At 36.0% G+C, this 26,705-nt stretch overlaps 1 protein-coding gene across 3 annotated transcripts in view; it reads left to right on the forward strand.

The window, feature by feature from the left end:
- Nucleotides 1-22,031, forward strand: part of ADGRB3 (adhesion G protein-coupled receptor B3) — a 719,614-nt gene extending 697,583 nt beyond the window's left edge. For all 3 annotated transcript variants that reach the window (XM_029944937.1, XM_029944936.1, XM_029944938.1), the window contains 2 exons: nucleotides 11,634-11,738; nucleotides 21,221-22,031. In XM_029944937.1, the coding sequence (XP_029800797.1) occupies nucleotides 11,634-11,738; nucleotides 21,221-21,409 (294 nt within the window). In that variant the 3' untranslated portion in view covers nucleotides 21,410-22,031. The remainder of the gene's footprint in view (nucleotides 1-11,633; nucleotides 11,739-21,220) is intronic.
- Nucleotides 22,032-26,705: the final 4,674 nt, after the last annotated feature.

Genomic DNA, 26,705 nt, shown 5'->3' on the forward strand with positions numbered 1-26,705 from the left:
GACTTAGTGGTTTTTATTTACTGCATTGGTAAACAGGCTCCGAAATAGAGTCTGAAAAGAATTAGGTCTTTTTTAGGAAAATTTCAGAGTACAAGAAGCAAAGTAATGATAACCTGGCTACAATGATTATATGGAAGAATTTCCTACTGAGGTGTCTCAGTTGTAGCAACCTGGCATGGGATTAAAAATGTCATCATATATTATTTGGGGCTACAAAGAAAAACCAGTCAGCAGTCTTCACTTTGAGATTTTTTACTGCATTCTAAAGGGACAAATGTATTTTCTCCTATTCTTTAGTTAACCCAAAATTGAGGATCATTGTGTATATATTTTTTGTCGTTAGAGCACTAAGTTCTGTTAGTACAAAGGAACGGATATGGGAATTAACCCATGAGGCATCAGTGACAAAACATAGTAAAAGCCTAGATCTAAAATTAAGCCTCAGTGCAACCAACCAAAGCTACATAATCACAAACTCTGAAAAGAAATCTGATCATATTGTGTCACTTGGAGCATTAGAAAAACTATTCCTTTTTCATATATTTCTATGGCAACTGGTAGCAGATTCCTTAAGCTGATGCTTTTTTCCTGCTGCTTAGCATCCAAATGTATAGCCATGGTATTACCAGAACACTGGCTGATAATGGAAGGATGTTGCCACACAACAGCCCTGGATAGTTAGCTCTTCAATTGCTATAGTTAATGCATGATTGTGAGAAGTGTAAAATTTGGGGTGGCGTGGGGGTATTTGGAGATAGTACCTTTCCTTTGCAAACCTTTTAGTACCACTCTTCTTAGTCTATCTGCAACTACAGTTGTGGGGCAGATATCTCATAGATGGTGTTCAAAAAAAATTACTCTTGGATTTAAATGCTGATACATTTTAGTGTGATATATTTGTACTTTGTGGATGGTCCTTGATGAAGAGCCTGACTTGCCTTTCTCCCCTTTAATTCAGCTTGATAAATTTTGTTTATATCGAACTACTTGATAGTCCCCCAACTCCCACCCCATAAGCCTTCCCACACAGTGGCCAACTTATGCATTTTGCCACCGACAAGCAGATTTGCCTCCTCGGCACCTGAAAGTATCTTTCCCTTGGGCCTCATACACTCCCCAGAGTCTATACACAATAACAATATTCTCTTAACTCACAAAACATTACCTATTAAACATTACGCCTGGGGCAAAGCCCTTTCATGTTGCCAGTCTCCAAGACAACACTGTATTTTTTGAATAAATAGACCGAAGTGTTGATTAGCCAAACTGGTTTAACATCAATTCTTACTTTCAGAAATGTATACAGAAAATACTGTAGTGATAATCCTTTGTTCTGTGACCAAACCCCTTATTGGATTTGCATCCCCAGCTCCAAGAAGAGATCTGGTATACAGTATCAAACTTAAACATTAAACAACAAAGGTTATCAAGCAGCACACGAGTTTATTTGGGAATTGCAATTCAGGACATGCAAGCCTATAGAGAAGTAGTTGGGAGGTACTGTTCTGAACAACAGTTCACTGGAGGAAAATAAGAGAGTTCCAAGCTGCAGGAAGGGACAGTGTGCTGTTGCTGGGCGCAGGGGACATCTTCCTTCCGCAGAAATAAACAAGGTCGTAGTATGTGAGAGAGCTCACCACGCAGGACTTCCAACCCCCTTTGAAGGAGGTTTCCTTTGTTTATTTTCACATTTCTCCCTTTTGGCCAAGATCTTAACCTTTAAAAAAAATTGTTCTAAATTCTATAGTTTACTCCCCTTAGCAATGGCCTGGGAGATACAGGTGATGGTTTTACGTTTCCATGTCAGTGCCAGGGTAAAGGAAACAAGGGGTACAGGAGGACTTTCATGTTCAGAGTATGTGTCTTGAGTGGAAGCAGTCTGCCTTGAGGTCAGCTGCTTCTCCTCCAGATGTCCGGGCTTTGTACAGGACCAGATGTCAGGCGTAGCCATCCTTAGCTGTGGATGTATATCCCATTATCAAGCCCCTGAAGTCTGGCTATCATTTGGGTAGTGAGGAGGGCCTGGGATAGTTTCAGAGAGGCTCAAGGGCAGTCTTTTTTCTTAGTCATTCCAAATCAGAAGCATGGAAAAAATTATGTTTGTTTACAGAGTCACAGCCAGATACTTGCAAAACCAGAAGAATTTAGGATCTACTATTAACAGGATTAGAATCTAATATAGACAATGGTGCAAACAATGTTTTTTTCCTATACTTATCCTGATTTTTTTTACCAAAGATAATCATAGCAAAACTAATTTGTTTGCATTACATCTGGCCTATTTCCACAAGTGTTACAAGAATAGTGATTGACTATTTTTTTCATTTCATTCATTTTTTTAATGTTTCTATTTATATTTAAGAGAGAGAGCAGAAGCAGGGGAGGGGCAGAGAGAGAGGGAGACGCAGAATCAGAAGCAGGCTCCAGGCTCTGAGCTGTCAGCACAGAGCCCGATGCGGGGCTCAAACTTGTGAACCACAAGATCATGACCTGAGCTGAAGTCAGATGCTTAACTGACTGCCCCACCCAGGTGCCCCCATATAAGCTCTTTTTAAGACTGCTTTGCTAAATAAAACCTTGTAAGCAAGGTGCCAGGGCAATTTTTCTGAGCTTTATTCATTTCATAAAGTCAGCCTTAGTTTCTTAAAAACTGTCCTGTCAAATCTGAGAATTTGTACATCTCTCTCAAAATAATACAATCAGAGCCTTGGTAAAATAGCCAATATTTCCAATTGTTATTACAAGGAGAACAGATTCTCATTGAATTTATGCAAATAACTAACTGCATTGCCATGTGATGCAAATTCTGAATGGATCAGGAAGGGAGAAAAAGTAGATGTTTCATCTTTGTTTACAAAGTTCTATTTTACCAAATTGCTGTCTTTCATAGATTTAAAGAGAAGAAGGTGTCCTTTTAATGTTGAAAACAAAACAGTAAAAGACCAGCAATGTGTCAAAACTAGGAGTCATAAAAATTGTACTCATCCTGCTCAGTTCATTCTATCATGTTATTCTTGTTCTTCTTGAATCCAGTTTTTCATTAGTTCTAGAAACTTTTACCCAGTTCAATTTTATGATCTCAAAGTTATCAGAAATCTGCACTTTTTCTGAGCTCTTTCCATGAATCTCTTTGAAGACAACCCACTTCTGCAGGTTCTCTCTTATAAAAGCATTAGAGCAAAACTGTAACTCCCTGAAAATGACAAAAGCCTTAAAACGCCCTTTATTAAAGATCTGATGCAAGTTCGCTATAATAGGATTTACAAAAAATATGGTTTCCTGTATAACATTTTAAGATAATAACTGGAATTATTACTGATGACATTATACCAAGATCTCAGATTTCTAGGAATTTCATATAATTTCTATAATACTTACATTAATCACAGTCACTTGCATCACATGACCTACGATGGTTTATCATCACTTTAAAATGTTTCTCAGGTAATTTAATATGCCAAATAAGCCTAATGGGTTTAACCTCTCTCTTTTTATAAGGAAAAAGAACAAATCTATTGAGATGTGTGTTAGGGACCTCTTAGAAAACTCAAAGTTAGTTCAGGTCAAAAAGATAATTTTGGATTGAATTTTGGGAAGTTTGTCAAAAATATCAAAAGGTTTCAAAACACTTGGTTAAATAGGATCATAGGTCACTATGAAACAATACTTAGTTATCCATTTAACCATGGTAATAGTGGAAGATGTTAAAAGGCAAATACAGAAAGTCACATAGTTCTGAGTAAAAACACACTCAATGACTTGATGAAGACAGCAAACACACAAAATTATTTTAACAAAACAGAATCCTTTTTTTAAAAGCCAGATTACTTTAACAGGTAAAGGAAACCTTTTTATAATCTGTTATCAAAAGAAGACCAATATTCCAAGAAAATTTTAGCCTTTTATCAGATAAAAGAAAAATTAAAGTTTAATTTTACACAAATGCACTAGTAATATTAAAGCTTGGTTTTAAAACCCTTATAACAAATTTTATCTAGCTTGATCATACATAAAAATTTTTCCCAAGATTTCATTTTTACAGATCTTCTACCACTTTATATGTTCATCTTAGTCTGTCCCTTCTATTTTCCTCAACAAAAAATGTATCTCCATACCTCATACTTATTCTGGTTTTTCCTCATATCTTTCTAACCAAAAAACATACCTGACTTTCCTTGTATACAGAATTGTTTCCCTTATTATTTCTAGTAGCTTTAATTACATATGTTAACTAGGATTATTAACCTTTATAAATCTTATTTTTAGTGAAAACTAAGCAATTATGAACTTTTACATTAGCAAGTAAGTTGGTGACTTCATGAATATATCTCATTATTTCTAGAAACATATGATCCTTCATAGTATAACTTTTTCAATATGGCACAAAGCATGGTCATTTATAGACGCAAATATCTTCTGTTTCTCTGTAAAAAGAAACCAAAATTAGATAAACCTCCATTCAGTAATTAATGTTTTAATTTTCTATCATATTAGAAAAGATGGCAATATTCAATATCTATCATTGATTTTAACTTAGCAAAACTTTAAAGTTTCAGGTAACCAAAATGTATTGGGGAAACTAAAAAGTTTACCTAAAACTTCTTATCCTACTTTCACTTATTCTAATTTACTTGTTCTTAACAAGAATGTTTAGATTATCCAAAAAACTTGAGACATTAGGCAACTAGTCATCAGCCTAAGCTACTTTCTTCCTCACAAATTTTGTAAAAGGAATAACATGAACTTACTGTACTTTTAGTAAACCTAGATAGGACAAAAGTTTTATATTTAATGCTGAGAACTCCAAAGACACACATTTTAATTGAGCCAACAATCTTAAACTAGCATTTATACCCAATATTTTCATAAATCATGTGAACCTGAAAAACATTTGGTTTAGTGTCTATTTCTGAGAACTTAATTTACAAATGCTTCATTGTCAAGCCAATTAAATAGGGCTCCTTTTATAAAATAGTTTTGGCACTACCACCCAGAAATAGAAAAATACCATACCTATAATATACATACATAGACATTCATAAACACATAGATAAACCCAAAAACAGACCTTAGAAGATACTTTAAGGTGTTTTTTTTTAATTCATTAATCTCAGAAGGCAATCCATTTATAAACAGTTTTAAGGATCCTCCCTGGGTTTCATAAATTCTTTAATTATGGCCTATAGCTTGGTAGATGAGGAAGTACAGGGTATAGAGGATGTGGGAGTGGTGCAGGAAGGAAAGAGGAAGCTGGTACTAGATAAGGAGGACAGAGAAGGGAAAAGGTGACCTGAGAGGCCCTTTTCTCTACTTTGAATTGTTTGTTTCTCTTGGTTAATTTAGAAACGTTATTTTGCAAAGACATGATTTTAGAATCTTGGATATGTTTGGAAAACTCTAGACACCAATTAAAACAGGCATCCTATTTAGTCTGTTTAATTTTAGAGCTGTCGTCTTCTAATTTGGTTCTAGAAAAACCAGTTTGATGAGGTCAACCGTTCTCTATAGTGGCCACAGGAGTTCTAAATTATCTCTGGTTAAGTTGGTCCATTTGGTTAAGAATGTACATGAGGAGCAGCCACAGTTTTGAACACAAAACTGGCCAGATTCCCAGAAGGAGGAGCCCCTGGAAAGAATTTAGAGGATTATGATCCCAGAGGTTCAGCAAACAAATGAGTAGTCACTAAAAGGCTGATGCCTTCAAGAATAAAAACAGAGAGCTCAACCAAAAGAAAGCTTGACTCAACAAGAGGCTTACCAAGCCAAAAGGAAAAAGATGACTCAGAACGCAAGAGGCTGCAGTGGGCACCATACACCATGTCTGGGGTTGTTAGTTCCTCAGGGGTTCATCATCTTCAGATTCCACTTCTGACACCATGTAATGTCAACCTTAAAAGTTAAACAACAAAAATTACTGAGCAGCAAAGGAGTTTACTTGGGAATAGCACAGGAATTGCAACTGGGGACTAGCAAACAAGGGGGAATAATAAGCAAGTCTGGATAACAAAGTGGGAGAGTATCCTTTTACAGAGGAAAGGGGGAGTTGCAACGGGTTGTTTTGAACAGAAGTTCATTGGAGGAAAAAGAGTTGGAAGTGGTGGCAGCTTCTCACTGACAACTTGCTGGGCAACTTGCTGCTGTTGCCAGGGTGAGAGGAAATCTTTCTTCTTCCCGCTGGGTATGCAGACTGTGATGAGTCTTTGTGCAGGAGAGCACTCCCTTCATGGATCCCTCGCTCCATTTTGAATGAGGGTTCCTTTATTCATTCTCACAGTAGTAGGCATACAATAAATTACTGTGAGAAGAATGATTTAAAATTGAAGTTAGTCTAGGTTGTTTTAAAAAAAAAAAAGTATCAAACACTGTATTTGATTTGGAGCAGAGACCAGTATAGAAAATGAACTATGGAGACAACACCTCAAAGACAACCATACTGGACTTCAAAGATATTTACATGATATACAACCTAGGAGATGAATGGCAGGTAGAAATTCCAGGAGGAGGAAGAGGTGTGGGGGTTAGCTAATGGCGAAAAGTGTGGAATGCTCAAGAAACCAGAGGCAAATTAAAATTCACTGAAACATGAGGTCTATAGATAAAAAGAGGAAGTAATTTAGAAACTATATGGGTAAAGAGCCTGTACCCCAAGGTAAGATTTTTATCTAGTTTATTACTAAAAGCTACTAAAGTTTTCTGTTCTATTGTGTTGCTTGGTTTTTAGTGAGGAATGACTTTCCCTGATCTGGAATATAGAAAGATGACTATGGAAGTAATAGAAAGGAGAGACTGACGAAGGACAAATTAAGAAGTGGAAATACAAATTATGAAGTGACTAGTCCAGGCAAGAAAAATGATGTGGTAGGAAAAGAAAGGGCATGGAAGAGTCCAGATCTGTGGAATTTGGTCCTTAAATGAAAATACAGGAGCAGAAAAAGAGGACCCTGCAGGTCTGAGCCAGAGTTACCAGTAGTAGCATCGACAGATCTAGGGAAAGCAAGCAGACATCTAGTTAATCTAAGTTGCATTTTAATACCTTGGAGATTAAGGTGCCTAATATGATGTTAAATTAGAAATATCAGGCAGGTAGTTTAAATTGTCTTGGATTGAGGGCAAATCTCAAGGAATGATTAGGAATACAGTTAGAAATATCTTAAACTGCAATAAGCAATATTATCCATTCCATGTTAGATACAAAATGGATAGAGAGGAATTTATTTTTATCTTCCCTCTAAAAACATGAGGATCAACCTTGGTGCATTCTTCCATGGAACCATGTGGTCTCTTAGAAACATCTTAGAATGTTCTTTGAAGTTCCTAATGAACCCCAACATCCAGTAAACCCATGCTTCTCAAACTGGGGAGAGGTCATGGTGAGGAGAGAGCACAAGAAGGTATTGGTCCAGGACGATCATGGCCATCTTTGTGGGGCCTTGAATTTTTAGATTTGGGGGAGCATAAGATAAAATATTTTATATTAATTTTATATTGTTAAAAACAACTAAGCTATGGCACAGAAGATAAAATATATGTTATGTTCTAAAAATAAAGCATACAATTGCAAAGAAATGTCTTACTCATAATAGGCCCCTTTCTGCTTTGTCCCTGATCCCCTGCAGTAAATACATACACTCTGTTAGGCAATCAGCACACTTTGAGAGGAAATGTTTGAGCAACCCATCCTGTGCTACATCCAGCTTTTCTATAACACTAAATTAAACTGCTGCAGATATCTGCACCCAGGTATATCCTTGAGTGACAGTGACAAAATCAAAAATAATATAGACCTTACTCAGTTCTTTTTTTAGGTCCCTTGTCTAATTTAAGTCCCGATATATATTTATTCAAATAGAAACATGCTTGAAACATAACTAGATGCTGGTAATGTCAAGCAGTCCATGGGGCTCAGGTTCTGTCTTAGGGATACTCTGGAGCTCTGGCCAGAGAAAGGTACATAAATCATTCCCTATTCACAACACCACTTCAAGAATCAAGATTAATTCCTGTGGTGTATGTTGATTCCTTAGCATTAGTTTTCATTTACTTTAGACTGGCATTCAACAGCCCACTCTGGATTGAGGATTCCTATGCAGTGCAAAAAGAGAGGAAAAATGACCATAGGTGTATACTAGTAAATATGAACAACGACAGTATTGGTGTCTATGTTCCTAAGGCTAGAAAAGGTAATTTAAGCAAAGTAGTGTCTAAATTCTATAGCACGTGATTTCCAGGCCCCTTACTCTAAAGTTTATAGTTGGCAGATTCTCCAACTTTTTCTAACAATCTCTCTGTTCCTAAAAAATCTGCATATAGAAATGCCGATCTTATCTGTAGCTTAGACTTAAAACCCAACTCTGTGATTCACACTTCTGAATTTAGAAAAGAAAACTTCTAAGCGGTTTGTTTCAAACCCACCTGCAGGCCCTTTTTAAGCCACTTGTGTGGAAAATAAGAGATCACAATAGCTTCAGAATGAGGAGGCAGAGTTCCTGGGGCCAATAAAAGAAGTCTCCTCTTCTGCAGGGAGGCCTCTTAACTAGAAGGAGAGAAGGCAAGATTTATGATAGCCATCTAGGTTGCAAGCAGCTTCCCTGGCCTGTGTACCTATGCCAGCACAGTAATTTCATTTATCCTGTGGACATTTCTTGAGCACCTACTAAATATCAAACACTGTGCTAGGTGTCAGGGATACAAAGCTAAGTGTCTACAAGGTGTTCAGACACACGATATGGAGATCAGCCCTTCAAAAGATAATTGCAAATACTTGATGGGATAGTTGCAGGGTGATCAATATCCAGTTTCTGGACTTACTACAGAAAGCCCCGAACCCACCCTTGTTTGTTTCACTCACTTTTCCATTTGAATAGGGCATAATCACAAACTTGAATATGGAATGTTTCTAAACAGCATGCAAAGAGAATTGACTTTGGATGCAAAATGCATTCTAGCTGTCTCACCACTGATGTGAACTTGGGAGCTTAGCCTCCTGGGCTTCAGTCTCCTAATCAACAAAGGGAGATAATGATTACTACCTCCCTGGGTTACTGTGAGGATTGAGAAAGATAACAATGGCTACCACTTCTCAAGTGGCTCCTGCCCGTGTCCTCCAGTGGTAAATATATATCCCTTTTTAAATCTTCAGAACAACCCTATCAGGTTACTCTGGCTACTAAAACTGGAGCTACAAGGAGATGACGTTTTGTGCCTCAGACCACACAGTTTGAAAGTGATGGAACTGAGATCTAAATTCAAGTTTGTCCAGACCCAGAGCTGTGAGATTTGACATGTCCCAAGTATTTATTCTAGAAGAGGGTCTGAGATAGGGTAGAGGCTCAGAACGTACAGGGTTGTTCACACCCTGACTTTTTTTCTCAAATGTCTTAAATTCATGAAAGTACTTTACAACCTATCACTTTTTCTTTTATATAAACAATTAAGGCCGCCTCCCTCGAGGGAATCTGCCTCCCTTGCATTTATTTTAGCAAATTCCCCTCTCACTTATTCTCATAGCCTCACCATTTGTTTCACTTATCTCAGTTCTAAAATAACATGTATTGAAGTTCTTATGTGATTAATGCCTATGTCCTCCATTACATACCTCAAGCTATAAGAGGGGAGAAACTGTACTGGATTTTGCACACCATTGTTACTTCAGCAGCTAGCACAATATGTGGTCCTCATGAATATGTATTAACTGGCAGAATGAAGTATCTTTAGAGAAATGTCAATAGCGTGACTTTAGTCCTACTGCACCCTAGCAGAAAATAGCTACATGGTTAGGATTCATTATTATGAAAAACACTATTTGTAAGTTAGAGCCATAATTAATATTCTGATGACTACAGTTTTGTTTTAAAGGTATTCCTTGTAACACAAAGTAGTATTTTAATGAGTGTCTTAGGTCCTGGTACTGCAAGGGAATATTTGAGTCCCTGGGGATAGAATGTGTTTCGTTATGTTTGCCAGTTTATGTGGTCCTCAAAATCCCTCCACTGAGTTGCTTATGCAAATCCTCCCTCTCATAAATCTCCATCAGCCATTGCTAGTCAAATTATGTTTGCCTGGTGTTTCTCTGTAAATCCTGCAAATCTGTTTCCTGTACTCTCCCCAAAACTGATGGGAAGTTAATCACTCTGTAATTGCTTGCTATGTTTCACGTCCTCATCATGAGTAATGTTGCCATGTTCTCATCCTCAACCACCTGATTTGTTAACAGCCAACTCCTAGAACTAAGAGGAGCGATGATGAAAATAATTCGGTTAGAGCAAGACTTAAAATGTCAGAATTCTCTCATAAAAGTAGGCTAATGAAAATAGAAGAAATTAGCTAAACAAAGTATTGCCTAACACAGAGTCATTAAATATAGGAAATTAAATTTGGCATAACAGAGAATAAGGCTTTTTAAAGCATGATAAAGATTTAATTTGCATTTCTCTTTTGCTTTTTTCTTTTCTCAAGGAGATAGTGTTCTCTACAATTGTCTTTTTAGAAGAAAACCAGACATTATAGATCTTCCCCCAAAGATATATTTACTTTCCTTTTGAAAATATTTGGCAATTAAGTCATAGCTGAGGCTATGGTTTAAGCATTTGGTATGTTCAAATCATAGCTTAAGCATGAATATAATGCACATGAGCAAATGGTGAGTTATGAAGCACATGCTTTACAATGCTATAAAATCTTACACAAACATGGAGTCACAATCTTGGAAAAATCACTGAAATAATGCTTTTTAACTTTGAAAATCAAAACTGAAGAAGATGTTTTCTTTAAAATAACACTTGAAAATACAGGGGATTTATTATCTTCTCTGTAAACTGCTCTGTAATAGAAAAAGATTCAGTGCATGATACTTACCCTGAGGTCATTTTTATTTAGGACTCTATTTGTTGAGTTTCGATGAAGTTGGGAAACAAGGATGTAACCAGGGATGAAGAGTATTAAGATATTTATATCAGTGATTTGAGAAGCTCATCTACTACACAATTTATGCTCTGAGTCCTCTCATTAAGATTCCGTACCATCTCGTAAACAAATATATGAAACCTATGGGTCAGATTTTCCTTCTGCAAAGCTCAATCATCATTCAAGGAAAGTGTAAGATTTTCGGTCTCACATATATTTCAGACACTTTAGTGCTTTGAGTCAGCCTTAAAAGGCAGTGCCTGGGAGTTTGCTCCCCCTTAAGTACAGCCGGCTAGGATTTTAGTGTTTATGGAAATAAAACATAAAAAAAGTAATATTTCCCATGATGGACATTGAGAGACTTGGGTGCTTTACAAGTCCAAATTTTTAAACATTTTTTTTGTATTATTACAATTTTTGTAAAACAGCTTTAACTTTGAGTGATGAAAATCTTACACAGGAATGACTGCTACATTTTTAATGCACCCACCAAGAGAAAACTATGTTTTGGTAATCCTGTAAGTGGAAATAAAGCCAATTCTTCATTTTTAAGAAGTGCTGACTAGGAAACAAGGATTGGCTGCAACTCATTTCCATCTTTGGTGTCTTTAGGGACTTCCTGGTTCCTGCCAAACTTTATTGTTCTTTTTCATTACAGTGAACATATTAAAGCTTATTTTAAAAGGTATAAGTCAAATTAGAAATGAGAATAACTCTGTTCTCTTTTGCAGAAGGTCATGCATACAAGGAAGAGGCATATGGAACTGTTTCAGGAACTAAATCAGAAATTTCAAACTTTGGACAGATTTCGGGATATACCAAATACAAGCACTATGGTGAGTGTGCTTTGCCTCGTCAATGCCTGGCACCGCACGGGTGACGTGTCACGTCAGCTACTATCCTTGCCCTCCAGGAGCTTTTAATTGTCTTTTGAACACAAGAGTGATACATACATAGGAAAAAAATAATGCTACAAAATGTATTTTGGAGTGTACTAAGAAATGAATTAGGAATGACAGACTCATTTTTATTCATATTTTAAACATTTTCATTTCTAAGCTTTAATTGGAATTAGTTATATTTCAAAAATGTGTTAGGTTCACCTGGCCCTTTTATCATCATTAAAAGTCAGTTAATTCATATACTCAAATAGCTTTTCCATTTTCATTTGAATGTCTGGCATTTTAATGTCATAAAATGTGTGTGTGTATTAGTATACACTCTGTTACCTGAAACAAAGTATTAGGATTTGTCTCCAGGAGATTCACTTGTTTTGAGAAACACATCAACATTGAAGGCTTTGATTGATTGTTTATTGAACCATTTTCTTCTCATTCATCGACACTACTACAGGCTAGGCATTAGGAATTCATCACATCATATTTTGCATTCACCATGTTCATGGCACAGGCATAGCTCCAGAGAAGGCTATGTGATTATTTGTCAGAGCCCTGAACAAGGAGTCCAGAAATTAGTATACGAGGGAAAAGCTCCACCAAGAATTATCTGATCTTGAGCAAGTTACCCAGATCAATTTTTCCTACATTGAACATAGAAAACAATAATTAATGCCTTTTTTGTTTTCATAACACTTTCCAAAGTAAGTAGGGCACTTGAGAGGTTAAGAAGCTGAGACTGAGCTCTCAGAGAGCTGGCCTGCCATCTGACTCCATTGTTCTTCACTCCAAAAATAGTGCTCCTGCTCTGCCTTCCACCTTTGTAGCCCTCCCCGCTCCCAACATAAATGGTATATACACATCACTCTAAGAGACCTGGTGTTCGATCACCTTCTAACTCTAGTGAATCTTGTATCTGTGTGCTATGAGTCTAAGTCCTAGCTTCCTCGTTAGTAACATCAGCTTATGAGAACAAGAATGTACATACCTTTGTTTTTCTTGTATTCCTCTCAGTACTGGTACAATGCTGACCATGGTAATTTATCAGTATATAACTGCTCTTGATTTATTGAATGTTTCTCACAGTTCCATCTGTGTTTGTTAAATGAAGGTTATAAGAAATACAATAGACCTTAACTCTTAATTGGTCTGGAAATAAGTCACGTGTATATCAACCTATTTTCCTCCATATAGCAAGAATCATGTATCATTTGTTATCATCAACAACACTGGGCATATAGAAGGCACTTATATGTAATGAGTGGTTCTTTCTTATCTACTCCTGCTAATACTGAGCCGTCAATTTTTAGTTTGTCAGGCAAATGAGAATTGCACCATTGAGATTAGACCTAAACACATTAGCTACTCGTTTTGGAATATTGAAAGCTAACATCGGAATAAATTGAAGAAACGTCATTTGTTTAAAAAAAAAAAAAAAAAAGGAGAGGGTTATGTTTACAAATCTGAAAGCCTTATGCAACAGCTACAGCTGGCTGACTGCTATAATATGATTGTAATTTCCCCTAGTTGTATGGTCTGGGTATTAAATCATTAATGGCACAAATATCTGTATCTCAGTTTCCTGACAACCAAAATAACCTACTAATTACACTACATCTCTGCAGCAGCACGCCTTTTCTAGAAAAGATTTATAAATATTTATCATTTGGGAGGTTAGGAGTGGGAAGGATAGAGTTGTCATTGCTGCTTGACTATTGTCCTAAATATCAGAACAGAAAAAAAAAAGTTCCTTATTCAGTTTTGATTAATAATGAACATGTGAGTGAGTTCATTATCCTTAATTCAGTCATAATTCATGTGGCACATTGCTAATGAAAAATTGGCATAATTGGCGAGAGAAAGACATTTTCAAAACAAAAATCTCAAAGTCTTTTCCTTTTTTTCTGGCTACTAACTCACAACACCTGCCTAGCACTGCAAATGATGGCAATTATGTAGAATTTGGGGAATCAGAAGGAACCCAAAAGACCACTTAGTCCATTTCCCTGCTTCTAGGCAAGACAACATCTAAATCACGTGGCAAAGAAAAGGCAGTGTTAAAAGAATTCTCTTACTTTGAGTGAGTCTCACAAACTATTCACCAGCAAGATCTCTTTCCCCCAAGAAACTTCTCCAAATTCTTGCTTTCTTAGAATACAGAATAAATAGATTCTCTTTCCTTCTCCCCAAAATTGGTAGGTTGTTAGAAAAAGGGGAAGGAAAAAGAAAGGAAAGAAGGAAAAGGAAGGAAATGGATGGATGGAGGAAGGGAGGGACTTGGACCCATGAATTATGGGAAATGCTCAGGTGGCCCTGCTGTGGTCCAGCTGGCCCTAAATTCTTATATTCAGCTAACATTCCATTTCTGTGTATACAGCCTAAGACCAAATTAGCATCTTTGGAAGCTTCCTGTATGTTGGCTTATATGGAGTTTATAATTTTTTTATTGTGGTAGAATAACAGCTTTAGTTTCAGGCATACATCATAATGGTTTGATATTTGTATATATGCAAAATGATCATGCAGTTAACCTAGTTTCCTCCTGTCAGCATATACAGATATAATATGCAATATTGTTGACTATTATCACCATTCTGTATATCGTATCCCCATGACTTATTTATCTTAGAAGTGTGTACCTTTTGACCTCCTTTTCCCATTTCAACCTTTTCCCAAACCCCCTCCTCACTGGCAACCAATCTGTTCTTCTCACTTATGAGTTTTGTTTCTTCATTTTTTTTAGATTGTACATATAAGTGAAATCATATGGTGTTTGTCTTTGTCTGACTTATTGCATAAGCATAATGACCTCTAGTCTATACATGTTGTCACAACATGTGACACATCTTCTTTATCCATTTGCCCATCAGTTGTACCCTTGGGATGTTTTCCATATCTTGGCTATGTGAATAATGTTGCAATGAATATAAGGATACAAAATGTCTTTTCAGATCAGTATTTTCATTTTCTTCAGATAAATACCCAGAAGTGGAATTGCTGGATCATATGATGGTTCTATTTTTAGTTTAGGAACCTCCACACTTTTCCATAGTGGCGACACCAATTGATATTGCCACCAACAGTGCACAAAGGTTCCTTTTTCTCCACATTCCTGTCACCATTTTTTATTTCTTGTCTTTTTAACAATAGCCATTTTCACAGGCATGAGATACCTCATTCTGGTTTTGGTTTGCATTTCCCTGTGATTAGTGATGTTGAGCATCTCGCCTATTAGCCATCTGTGTCTTCTTTGGAAAAACGTATTCAGAATCTATGCCCATTTTTTAATTGCATTGTTTTTTGTTGTTGAGTGTATGAGTCCCTTATATATTTTGGATATTAATATTCCATCACATATGATCTGCAAATACCTTCTACCATTCAGTTACCTTTTTATTCAGTTGATGGTTTCTTTTGCTGTGCAGAACCTTGTTAGTTTGATGTAGTCCCATTTGTTTATTTTTTCCTTTTCTTACCATTGCCTTTATAGTCAGATCCAAAAAAGTGTTGCCAAGATCTGTGTCAAAGTGCTTCCTGCCTGTGTTTTCTTCTAGGAGTTTTATGTTTTTTAATCTTATTTTCCAAGTTTTAATGCACCTAGAGTTTTGTACAAGGTGGAAGATAGTAGTCCAATTTGTTTCACATGTCACTGTCCAGTTCTTTCAACACCATTTCTTGAAGAGACTGTCCTTTCCCCCATTGAATATTCTCGCCTCTTTTGTTGTAAATCAGTTGAACATATATGCATGGATTTATTCAGAGCTCTTTATTCTGTTCCATTAATCTACATGTCTGTTTTTATGCCAATACTATACTATTTTGAATACTTTAGCTTTGTGATATAGTTTGAAATCAGGGAGCATGATGTCTCTAGCTTTGTTGTTTTTACTCCAGGCTGCTTTAGCTATTTGGGATCTTTTGTAGTTCCATATAAATTTTAGAATTGTTCTATTTCTGTGAAAAATGTCATTGCTATTTTGTTAGGGATTATATCAAATCTATAGATTGCTTTGGGTAATATGACATTTAAACAATATTAATTCTTCCAGTCCATGAGATGGCATATCTTTCCATTTATTTTTGTCTTCTACAATATCTTTCATCAATTTCTTATAGTTTTCACTGTATAAGTCTTTTACCTCTTACCTCTGTTTATTCCTAGATACTTTATTCTTTTTGGTAGAGTTGTAAATGGGATTGTTTTCTTGATTTCTTTAATAGTTTGTTGTTAGTGTATAGGAACACAAAAGATTTTTGTATATTGACTTTGTATCCTGCCACTTTACCAAATTTATTGATTGTAACAGTTTTTTTGGTGGAGTCTTTAGGGTTTTGGTTTGGTTTGGTTTGGTTCTGGGGGGGAGAGAGCACTAGTAGGGGAGGGGCATAGAGAGATGGGAACGAGGATCCCAAGTGTGCTCTGCACTGAGTGCAGTGAGCCTGATGCAGGGCTCGAACTCAAAAACTGTGACATCATGACCTGAGTCGAAGTCAGACACTCAACAGACTGAGCCACCCAGGTACCTCTTTGGGGTTTTTTACACATAAAATTATGTCACGTGCTAATAGAGATGCTTTTACTTATTTTTTTCTATATGAATATTATTTATTTCCTTTTCTTGCTTAATTGCTTCACCTAGGACTTCCAATAGTGTATTGAATGAAAGTGGCAGGAGTGCGCATCTTTTCTTGTTCTTGATCTTAGAGGAAAAGCTTTTAGCTTTTCACCACTGAGTATAATGTTAGCTGTGGGCTTGACATATATAGCCTTTATTATATTGAGGTACATTCACTCTACAGCCACTTTGTTAAGAGTTTTTATCATGAAATGATGAATTTTGTCAGATGTTTTTTCTTGATCTATTGAAGTGATTATATGATTTTTATTTTTCATTTTGTTAACATCCATTAAAATTACATTGTTTGATTTTCAGACATTGAACCGTCTCTGTGTCTCTGAATAGATCACACTTGATCATGGTATATGATCTTTAATGTATTGCTGAAAATTCAGATTGCTCATATTTGTTGAGGATTTTTACATCTGTGTTCACCAGGGATAATAGCCTGTAATTTCCTTTTCTGGTTTTGGTATCAGTGTAATACTGGCTTCAGGAGTTTGGAAGCACTCCTTCTTTTTCAATTTTTGGAAGAGTTTGAAGAAGGATTGGTATTAAATCTTCTTTGATTACTTGATAGAATTTACCAGTAAAGCCATCTGGTTCTGGACTTTTGTTTGTTGGGAGGATTTTGATTACTGATTCAATCTCCTTGCTAGTAATCAGTTGATTCATTTTCTAGTGCTTCATGACTCAGTCCTGGAAAATTGTCTTTTTCTAGGTATTTATTTAGCCCAATTTTGTTACATTTATTTTGTCCAAGTTGGCATATAATTGTTCATAGTAATCTCATATGATCTTTTTTTGACATTAATTATAACATCTCCTCTTTCGTTTCTGATTTTATTTATTTGAACCCTTTCTCTTTTTTCATAGAACCAGCTCTTTGTTTCATTGGTTTTACTATTGTCTTTTTAGTCTCTATTTCATTTATTTACACTCTGATCTTTATTTCCTTCTTTCTTCTACATTTGGGCTTTGTTCTTCTTTATCTAATTTCTTAGATGTAAAGCTAGAATGTTTGAGATATTTTTTGTTTCTTAGGGTAGGCCTGTATCCCTGAGAACTTCCCTCTTACAACTGCATTTACTGATCACATTGATTTCTTATGTTTTATTTTCATTTATGCCTCAAGGTATTTTATTTCTTTGATGTTATTTTGTGATTCTCTGTTTCATACAAGTGTGTTTTAAAAAGATGATTTCAGTCTTCTTAAATTTATTGAGACTTGTTTTATGGCCTAACATATAACCTATCCTGGAGAATGTTCCAGAGCACTTGAGGAGAATGTATCTATTAAATCCATCTGGTTAAATGGGTCACTTAAGGCTGATGTTTGACTTTCTGCATGATCTATCATCGATATAAGTGAGGTATTATAGTACCCCAGTATAACTGTATCATTATCAATCTCTCCCTTTAGGTGTGTTATAATATATGCTTTATTTATGTGCTTCTAGGTTAGGTGCATAAATACAGATTTTTATCTTCTTTTGGATTGACCTCTTTATCATATGGAATGCCCATTGTCTTTTTTTAGTCTTTGTTTTAAAGTCTATTTTGTCTGACTTAAGTATAGCTACCACAGCTTTCTCATGGTTTCCATTTGCATGAAACATCTTTTTTAATCCCTTCATTTTTAGTGTATGTGTCATTACAACTGAGGTGAGTCTCTTACAGGCAGCATAAATGTGTCTTGTTTTTTATCCATTCAGCTATTTTGTCTTTTGATGGAAGAGTTTAGGCAATTTACATTTAAAGTCATAATAGGTAGGTATGTGCTTCATTGCCATTTTGTGATTTGTTTTCTGCCTGTTTTTATAGTTCTTCTTGGTTCTTTTTGTCCTCTCTTGCTCTCTTCCCTTGTGGTCTGATGGTTGTCTGTAGTTTTATGTATTTGCTATAGGTTTTGGCTTTGTTGTTACCATGAGGCTTACATATATCGGCCTATATATATCCCAGTCTACATTAATAGCAAGTTAAGTTTACACACATTCTAAAACTCTACATTTTAACTGCCTCCCCCCAACAATGTTTTTGATGTTACATTTCACATTTGTTTGTGTGTGTTCCATAACTAATTGTTGTAGTCATTATTTTTAAAACTTTTGTATTATTGGTTGGGATTTTTTGCTTTCAGCACTTTGAAATGTTGTTTCACCTGATGTTGTGCTTTAGGTCCCTTTAAGCTACCTTCTTTTTTTATTTTTTGTGTGTGGTGCTCTGTTTGGGTGAGTCCTACTGCTAGATACAGTCGTTCTTTACCACTAAAACAGCATAGGCCTCAGACCAAAAGGGTGTCCGCACATTTGTGAACAATGGCAAGAACCACAGCAAAACTAGGAACACCATGGCAGGCCAGCAGAGATGAGTCAAAAAGCCAGCCTTATTATTACCCACTAACAGCAACGCTCAGAAATTCAGTTGGTCATATACTGGCAATAAAGCTGTGAAATTAGAATCTAGACATTGTGACAAAGTTTTAAACTGGCCATTTTAATTCATGGATCCGTGGTGCTTGATCTTCAAAATATAAATTGAAAACCCCATCTGTTTAAAAATAATGAAATCCCAGTTTTCAAAGCAAATGAGCGAATAGTTTACATACCTTGGATTTTTTTTTAGGACTGAACTAATAGAACTTACTCAAACTAAAGATTCCCCAAAAGCTCCTTTAAGACACAGCCTTTGTCTAAGAAGGATAAATCCTCTGTATGGCTTGATTCAGCAGAATTCACATCAGTGAACCTTTCAGTCAGTGACTGATGATTCAGGTCACTGTAGTGCCCTGAAATGTTCAACCATTCCCCATTGCCTACAAAATAAATTCCAAATTGAGTGCCCTGGCATACATTGTCCCTTATGATCTGGCCTTCAGTTCACCTTCTGCCTAGTTATTCTATTTTTTTTTCATTCCAACTAAAATCAGTTGTTCTCAGAGTTATCCTATCTGCATGTTTGCTGGATTTTTACTTCTCAGTATGCGTGCTTATTCAGCCACCTAACCTCCAGTCACACGCGTCTTTATGCTGAGATTCATGGAAACCAAGTAAATTACTCAGAGTTACATTCATATGAAATGGAGCAACTGGAATTTGGATCTGCATATATCAGGCTTTAAATCTTATACCAACCGTTTGGTTTTCCATCTTCATTCTCCCTAGTGCGTAGTATGATGCCCAGCACAGAGCAGCTGATAAATACTAGTTGTAGGGAGCAAGGAAGGAGGGGAAAGGAAGAGTTACAAGACTACACAATTCATACTACTTTAGGATAGTAGACTAAATCAGAATTAATCCTCTGTGTGTAACCTTTAGGTTAAAAACTATCATGTCTTAACTACTAGTTATTTGTTTTGTATATCCTCATGATTAAAGCTAATAAGTGTTACAAACATCTAATGTATTGAAGGTTTAATTTAATTTCTAGTTATACAAAATATTTCTATAGGTTGTCTCTTTTGTTTATACTTGAAAGTGATTTTCAGTATAGTCAAGGGAACCCAGATAATCATTCCAATACCTGTTTTATGTTCCCCCTGCTTATTAATTACAGTCAGTTGAAGGCTAAAATTTAGGGTAGAGAGGGGAGGAATAAAGGACACATTCAAAAATTATAGCTGCTTAAGTGTTGTAGTTTAATTTGGTCTAAAGAGAATTCAGTCATGATTTCCTTCCTGTTCTTTGATGTTATTCAGTTTAGTCTATCATATTCAAATTCCCTCACTTTGCAGAAATCTTTAAATACCATAAATCAAATTCACTGCTAAATCTTAGCAAAATATCAGGCTATAGAAACTCTGAATAATGTCTACTTATATTTAGTGAGCCCCTACAACAATGGAAGGTCTGAGTGGAGTCATAACTAAGTAGATCTGAAATCTTAGGTAGTAAGAGGGTGTATACTATGAAACATAATGAAGATTGAACTTTGGACACTATTTAAAACCCCTTATATTGATGGATATATTTTCCAAAAATAATCTGTGCTCTTTGAAGGGAAGAATGATTTTTGCTAAATTAGTGTTCTACCCAAATATATAGAAACTTGTGGGGAATTTATAGCAGGAAAAAAATAGATCGCACAAGGACACAATAGCATTTTTAATATTCTGAACAGGATAATTTCTTGAATTCGGATCTGCATGTGACTAAGCAAAGTTAATGAAATTCAGTTTTATGAAATATGGCCATTTGGGGACTGTTTTTAGTATTATACCATATGCCCCATTACATATCCTCAAATTTTGTTTATCTCACCAAAGATTCAGCCAAAATACTTAAATTTTCTACTTAAGTGTTTATTTATTTATTTTGAGGGAGAGAGGGAATCCCAAGTAGGCTTTGTGCTGACAGCACAGAGCCATGTATGAGGCCTGATCTCATGAAACTATGATCATGACCTGAGCCAAAATCAAATATTGGATACTTAACCAACTGAGCCACCCAGATGCCCCAAATTTTCTACATTTGGTCTTAACACTAATGCTCCTTCCTACCTGAGTATATAGCTATACTGACATTTCATAAGACACCCAAACAAAACATCGTCTCTTTTGCCTTCCATAAATTAATCAATTCCTTTGATTGGTGGAAATTTCTAGTATAACATAAAGAAGGTGTTCATCAGTTTGTTCAATGAAAGAAAACTAAAATCAAAACCACTTCCTGCAGCTGGCTACAATTTTGAATCATCTCTGAATCATATAAACTGGATTAAGTTCACAAGCATGCTCTCTTTCTGGGAATTTCAACAAGTGGCAATCCTCGTCATCAAATAAATGACTCTCTTCTCTCTCAACAGGAAAACCCAGCACCAAACAAGAATCCATGGGACACTTTCAAAAACCCCAGTGAATACCAACACTACACCACAATCAATGTCTTAGATACAGAGGCAAAGGATGCTTTGGAACTGAGGCCAGCAGAGTGGGAGAAGTGTCTGAATTTGCCTCTGGATGTGCAGGAGGGTGACTTTCAAACAGAAGTTTAACAAAGTCAAAATGGACTGAGGTGGACATAAAACAATTTATTGCACTGACACTTAAGACTTGGGAAGCCTGACATTTCTATCTGGACAGTGTGACTATCCTATGTCAGGACCTTCATGTGCCAAATGTCAGTGGTGTTTGCGTATGGGAACTTCTCACTAGTGAGGCTAGTGGAGAGAGGACCAGGTGTACAGTTCTGACCATCCTGTGTTGTAAGTACCCGTGGAATGGATTTGTAAGGTAATCTTTATAGATAAACCTCAAGCAACGATTCATGTTGTAACCGCTTCATATGGTTTAGTTTTCAAAAAACTTCACCATGAAGCACAATGTATATATTTATGCAGTTTTTAAAGTTTATAACAGTCTGTTTGGCCATTACTACACTTTTTACTTTATAATATAAAAGCAAAGTTTTTGTCATTAAATGAATGTTTGTTGAGCTACATTCTTCATTGCTTTAAATGCAATAAAGTAATAATCTCACTTTTATATGAATAATATATTTCACATCTTTATTATTGCAGTTTTCTCTAGAAAGCTCTGAGTAGCTTTCTCTGCTGCAACTGTGTATAAAATATTTAAAATGTTGTATGGTGTAAATAAACTTTTGTCTACATATCAGTTTTTTAGTGCATTTTATTTTGGATTTGTTGAACAGAAATTTACATATTTATAAAGTTTTTTTTCAATACAGATACTGAAAATGTATTCACGGTTTTAATAGCATACCGTTATTACTCCTTTGAGGCTAATGATTTCTCAAATGTAATAGTAGGTTTGTATAGTGCTTCTGTATTTTCTACTCAAACATCCTCTGGAACAATGTACCGTGTAAATGGGGCTTGTCAGAAATCTGCTGCCATCGTTCTCTTACAAAATATTATGGGTTTTTTCTATTTGTGGCAAAAAGATGACTACTAGTAGGATACAGCAAGTTGCCATACAAAACATAATACAGGGAAAATGTTTATTATAAGTAATGAAGTCCATTGCATGCTTCACAAAAGAAACTACTTGTACTATAGTTCTTCATAGCATACAAAAAAAATGAATCAGGATTTAAAAAAAAATCTTATCTTTATGTTCTCTAGCAGAAGGAAAAGGGGCGTGGATGTATTTGGTAGATGCTTTATCTCTGGTTTGAAAAGTGGGAAGTCTGAGGTGAGCTGACTACAAAAGGGCCCTCGTGTCCTGTGTCGTGGAAAGCCACACCAGTGATGTCTCTTGCTTTCTCAAAGACTCATAACAGGAAACGCAGTGCAAACAATTTCAGCAATTTTGCCATCCTTTTACCGGATGAGGAGATTGTGACTTTCAGGATGAGGAAGGATAGGGAGTATAAAGGAGATTGGGGTCTTCAAAATTCCTAGAATGTTTGTTTAGATTAGTTTGTTGTTAAACCTAAGCTGCATGGTCTTCTTTGGTCTGTCAGAAACACGTGAGCTGGCTCCGGCTGCCCGTGACCTGGGGGACCCAGCCCTGCAGGCCATGAGTCCAGGCAGAGACAAAGGTGCTTCAACACTCAAGTGCACCACTAGCTAGAGCCTTAAAAACTGCCCAGCTCAGGCTGAACTCCTGTCAGAGACTTATAATGTTCTCAATGTAAAGATGTTAAAAATATATTTTTAACCAGATTTTAAAAAATAAAAGCAACATCAGAATATAACATAACTAAGGAGTGATTTTTCTATAGAATAAACTTCATGCCAATTATAATGTAATTGTAATAGTAAATGCTTATTAAATTTATAAGATGACTTTCTGGTGATAGAAATATTTAGTAAATTTCTCATTCTCTTTCTATATTCATGTGTCTATAAATACGTACATATGCATATATCTATGGATATGTACATATACGGACCTATACATATGTACATACCCATATATCTACACATGCTTAGCTCCATCTCAGTGACCTGTGGAGTGAATGAAAACCACGTAGGCAGTTTCCCATTTCAAACTGTAAGATCTTGATTGAAAAAAAAAAACCCTTGATAAACATATACTTGAAAGCATAAATTCTATGTTTAAAAAACAAATTCAATATATTAGACTAATATTGTAAAACTACAATAGTTACTGCCATAAAACGAAATCTTACATGTTTTTCACTTCTATTTTTCTCTAGTTCTAGTAACAATGTTACCGTATGAAAACTAACCAGAAATTGCATACTTGAAAATGTTAAGATCACTTTTTTGTTACTCTAATAGGGATGCCAAGTTGTAGTGGTGCTTTTCATTTGTTTTTAATCTAGAAATGAAAAAGTACAGGCAGGTCAGTAAGTATCAAGGAATCTTAATTTTAAGAAAGCTCTCATTTGAGTCTACTTCTTCTAAGTTTCCACCGCACACACACATCCACATCCGCTGCCAAAGCTGCCTCGCACCCGTCCCCATCGACACCCTGGGCAGTTCCCTCTGAGCCCTGAGCCCACTGCACTCGTGACCTGCCAAGATCATTGGACCCTTGGACTGGTAGCCATTCCAATTCCCTGACATCTACATTTTTTTCTTAGCTTCAAAGTACACCTCATATTTCATCTTCACAAAAGTTCTCATGATTTTCCAAGCTAGAAATAATTTCTCCTGTGAATTCTTATGACAATGCTTCTGTACCTCTCTTAGGACTTTTGAAGAAACTTCTACCTTGTTATTTATACACATTTCTGATATCCTCTGGTGGACTGTAAGTGCCTGGAGGGCAGGATTCATGTCTGATCCATTTTTGTATCTTAAGGGACCTAGCACAATAATGTTCACACAATAAATGTTTGTTGAATTATTTGTGGAATTTATTTTAATATTGCTTACAGTCATGCATTCACAGCAAGTCACCCATTCAAAAGTGTTTACCAAATTATGTGTTTACTTGTATGTTAGAAGAATATAGGGCCTCTGTTTGAGGGTAGCTCACAATCTACTAAAGATGGAAAATACAAATGTGAAAGTAAATATTTAAATATTAAAAGCTCTTATTACCCTATATTGTCTTTTTGCCCTTAAGATTGCCACATGAGGATGGAATTAATTATTCTATAGAAGCAGACTCAGAAGAGGTTAAGCAATGTAAGATCACCGTAAGTAAGTGACAGACACAGTATTAGAGCCCACATCCTCTTCTACTCTGGGGCCATTCTCATGATACCATGAAGTGTCTACTGTTCCTCCTAGATTATTAAGTCTCCAAATCAAATAACCACAAATTCCATGGAGCTGTTTTTCAGACTGGTAGTAGAGGCATAAAACAGAAAATAAGCATCAGCAACTGCCATGGTGAGGCCAGAAGCTAATTGTAGCAGAAAAGCATGGCTAAGTAAAATAGCAAGTGATCTTAAATAGAGTTGGCTTCATAGTCTACTGTGTGGCTCTATTGTGTGGTTCTATTTACCTTGCATATCCTCTTCAAATGTAGTTGCTATTGACTAGTTTGGTGATTACTTGCACATATGCAACAGGAGACAGAAGAGAGAGGCCAACCTGAACTTTCAGACTGGCTTCAGACACTCTCTAAAAACATACAGCCACAATTTTAAAAAGTTAAAGTCAATAAACCACTGATTCAGAAAATTTAGATTGCAAATTTTAAATCATTCTTAGTATCTTAGAAAATGTTTGCTAGTTTTCATTTTTTCAACTTATCTATGTCAAAATCAATTCTACAAATTTATATTATTTCACTGAAGAATATGAAAACAAATATATCTTCAGCATGTCAATCTGCACAAAGTTTTCTAAGATGACAAATCATCTTCCCCCTAAACACTTCTATAGTTAAATTCATAACTGGGCTGGTAACAACTGAACTGAGACTCACAGATGCAGAGATAGAAGCAATTTTATTAACCAATTAAAATGGCAATTATATTCAGGTGTCAAAAAACAAATTCAAACTTAGGTAAGGAGAAATTTCACTTGTAAAGATGATTGCAATAGGGAGAACACTCTAACTGTAAAATCTAGGAGCATCTCAGACACCAGGCAGAAAGGACTTTTTTTTCACTGGGAAGAGTCAACAAGAGTAGAAAGCAGCAGATGCGGGAGAGGGCTGAGCAGATGGTGTGATCAGGTAGCTGAACAAGAAGTGTCTTTGTGGCCAGCCGACTCAGAGAGAGATTGTTAGGGGAAACTGTTAACACCTTTCAGGGCTTGGCTGATCTCCCAATATTGATTTAAACTCAAGGATGGGCCAGAGTTGAGGGGCCTGGGGAAATCAAGACACCTAACTAAAATTTGGTCAAGTTAAGTTAGTATGTATTTTGTTCAGATTGGTCAGTGGAAGTAAATCATTGACTTAGTAATTTCTGAGACAATAGGAATTTGGAGGATCTGTGTCCAACTTTGTCACAAGTATATGAGGGATTCATCTGAGAGTCTTATCTAATGTCTGAAGGGTGGTTCTTTGCAGTAACTTGTTTCCTAGAATATGAAAGGTTACTGGGACTTCCTGACTATTGCTGTTTTCCAAAGGCATAGGGCTCAGGTGAAGTTCAACATTGTCATAGGGGAAGAAACTAAGCCCACTGGAATGAAAAGACTTTTTCAAAATATAATGTTCAGCTAGTAGTGATTAATAGAAAGGATTTTCTTATATTAGACAATAGTAATGGCTCTTTAAACAAAAATAATTCCAGAGCAAAAATGGTAAATATTGCAAACTAGAAAAGAACACCTAATTTTCTTTAATCTGAGCTCACCAATAATCTTTTGATTTGGACTCCTGCTTATACATTTATACCATACAACTTCCTAGTCAGAGAGGTCAGGGGCCTAGAGTGAAGCAGCTAAAATTTAGTTAAGCTAAGGGGAATGGTTCTTCTTGATCACAGGTAAACTAACATTAGATCAATACCTGAAAGCCAGCTAAATTGATAAGACTCACCTATGAGTTTCATCCACTAAAGTCACCTCAAAACAGCCAGATATTTCTTATTGTTACATAAAGACAAACAATTCATGGTGAAAATGATTCTTCCGACAGCAACCATTTATGTAAAAGGCCTAAAAGCCTTTTGAGGGGTGTCTGAGTAAAACTTACTCCTCACCAGTAAGTAAACTTACTTTTACTCCAGTAAGAGGGGCCAGTTTGCTTTTAGTAAGTAATTTTCTTTTTCTGTTTTTTTTTTTAATATTTTTTATTTTGGGGAAAGCACAAGTTGGGGAGGGACAGAGAGAGGAGGACAGAGGATCCAAAGTGGGCTCCCTGCTGACAATCTGAAGCAGTGTGCCAGATATGAAGCTTGAACACACAAATTACAAGATCATGATCTAAGTCAAGTCAGATGTTCAGTCA

Source organism: Suricata suricatta, chromosome 7 (assembly GCF_006229205.1).
Source record: "Suricata suricatta isolate VVHF042 chromosome 7, meerkat_22Aug2017_6uvM2_HiC, whole genome shotgun sequence".
Classification (NCBI taxonomy): domain Eukaryota; kingdom Metazoa; phylum Chordata; class Mammalia; order Carnivora; family Herpestidae; genus Suricata; species Suricata suricatta.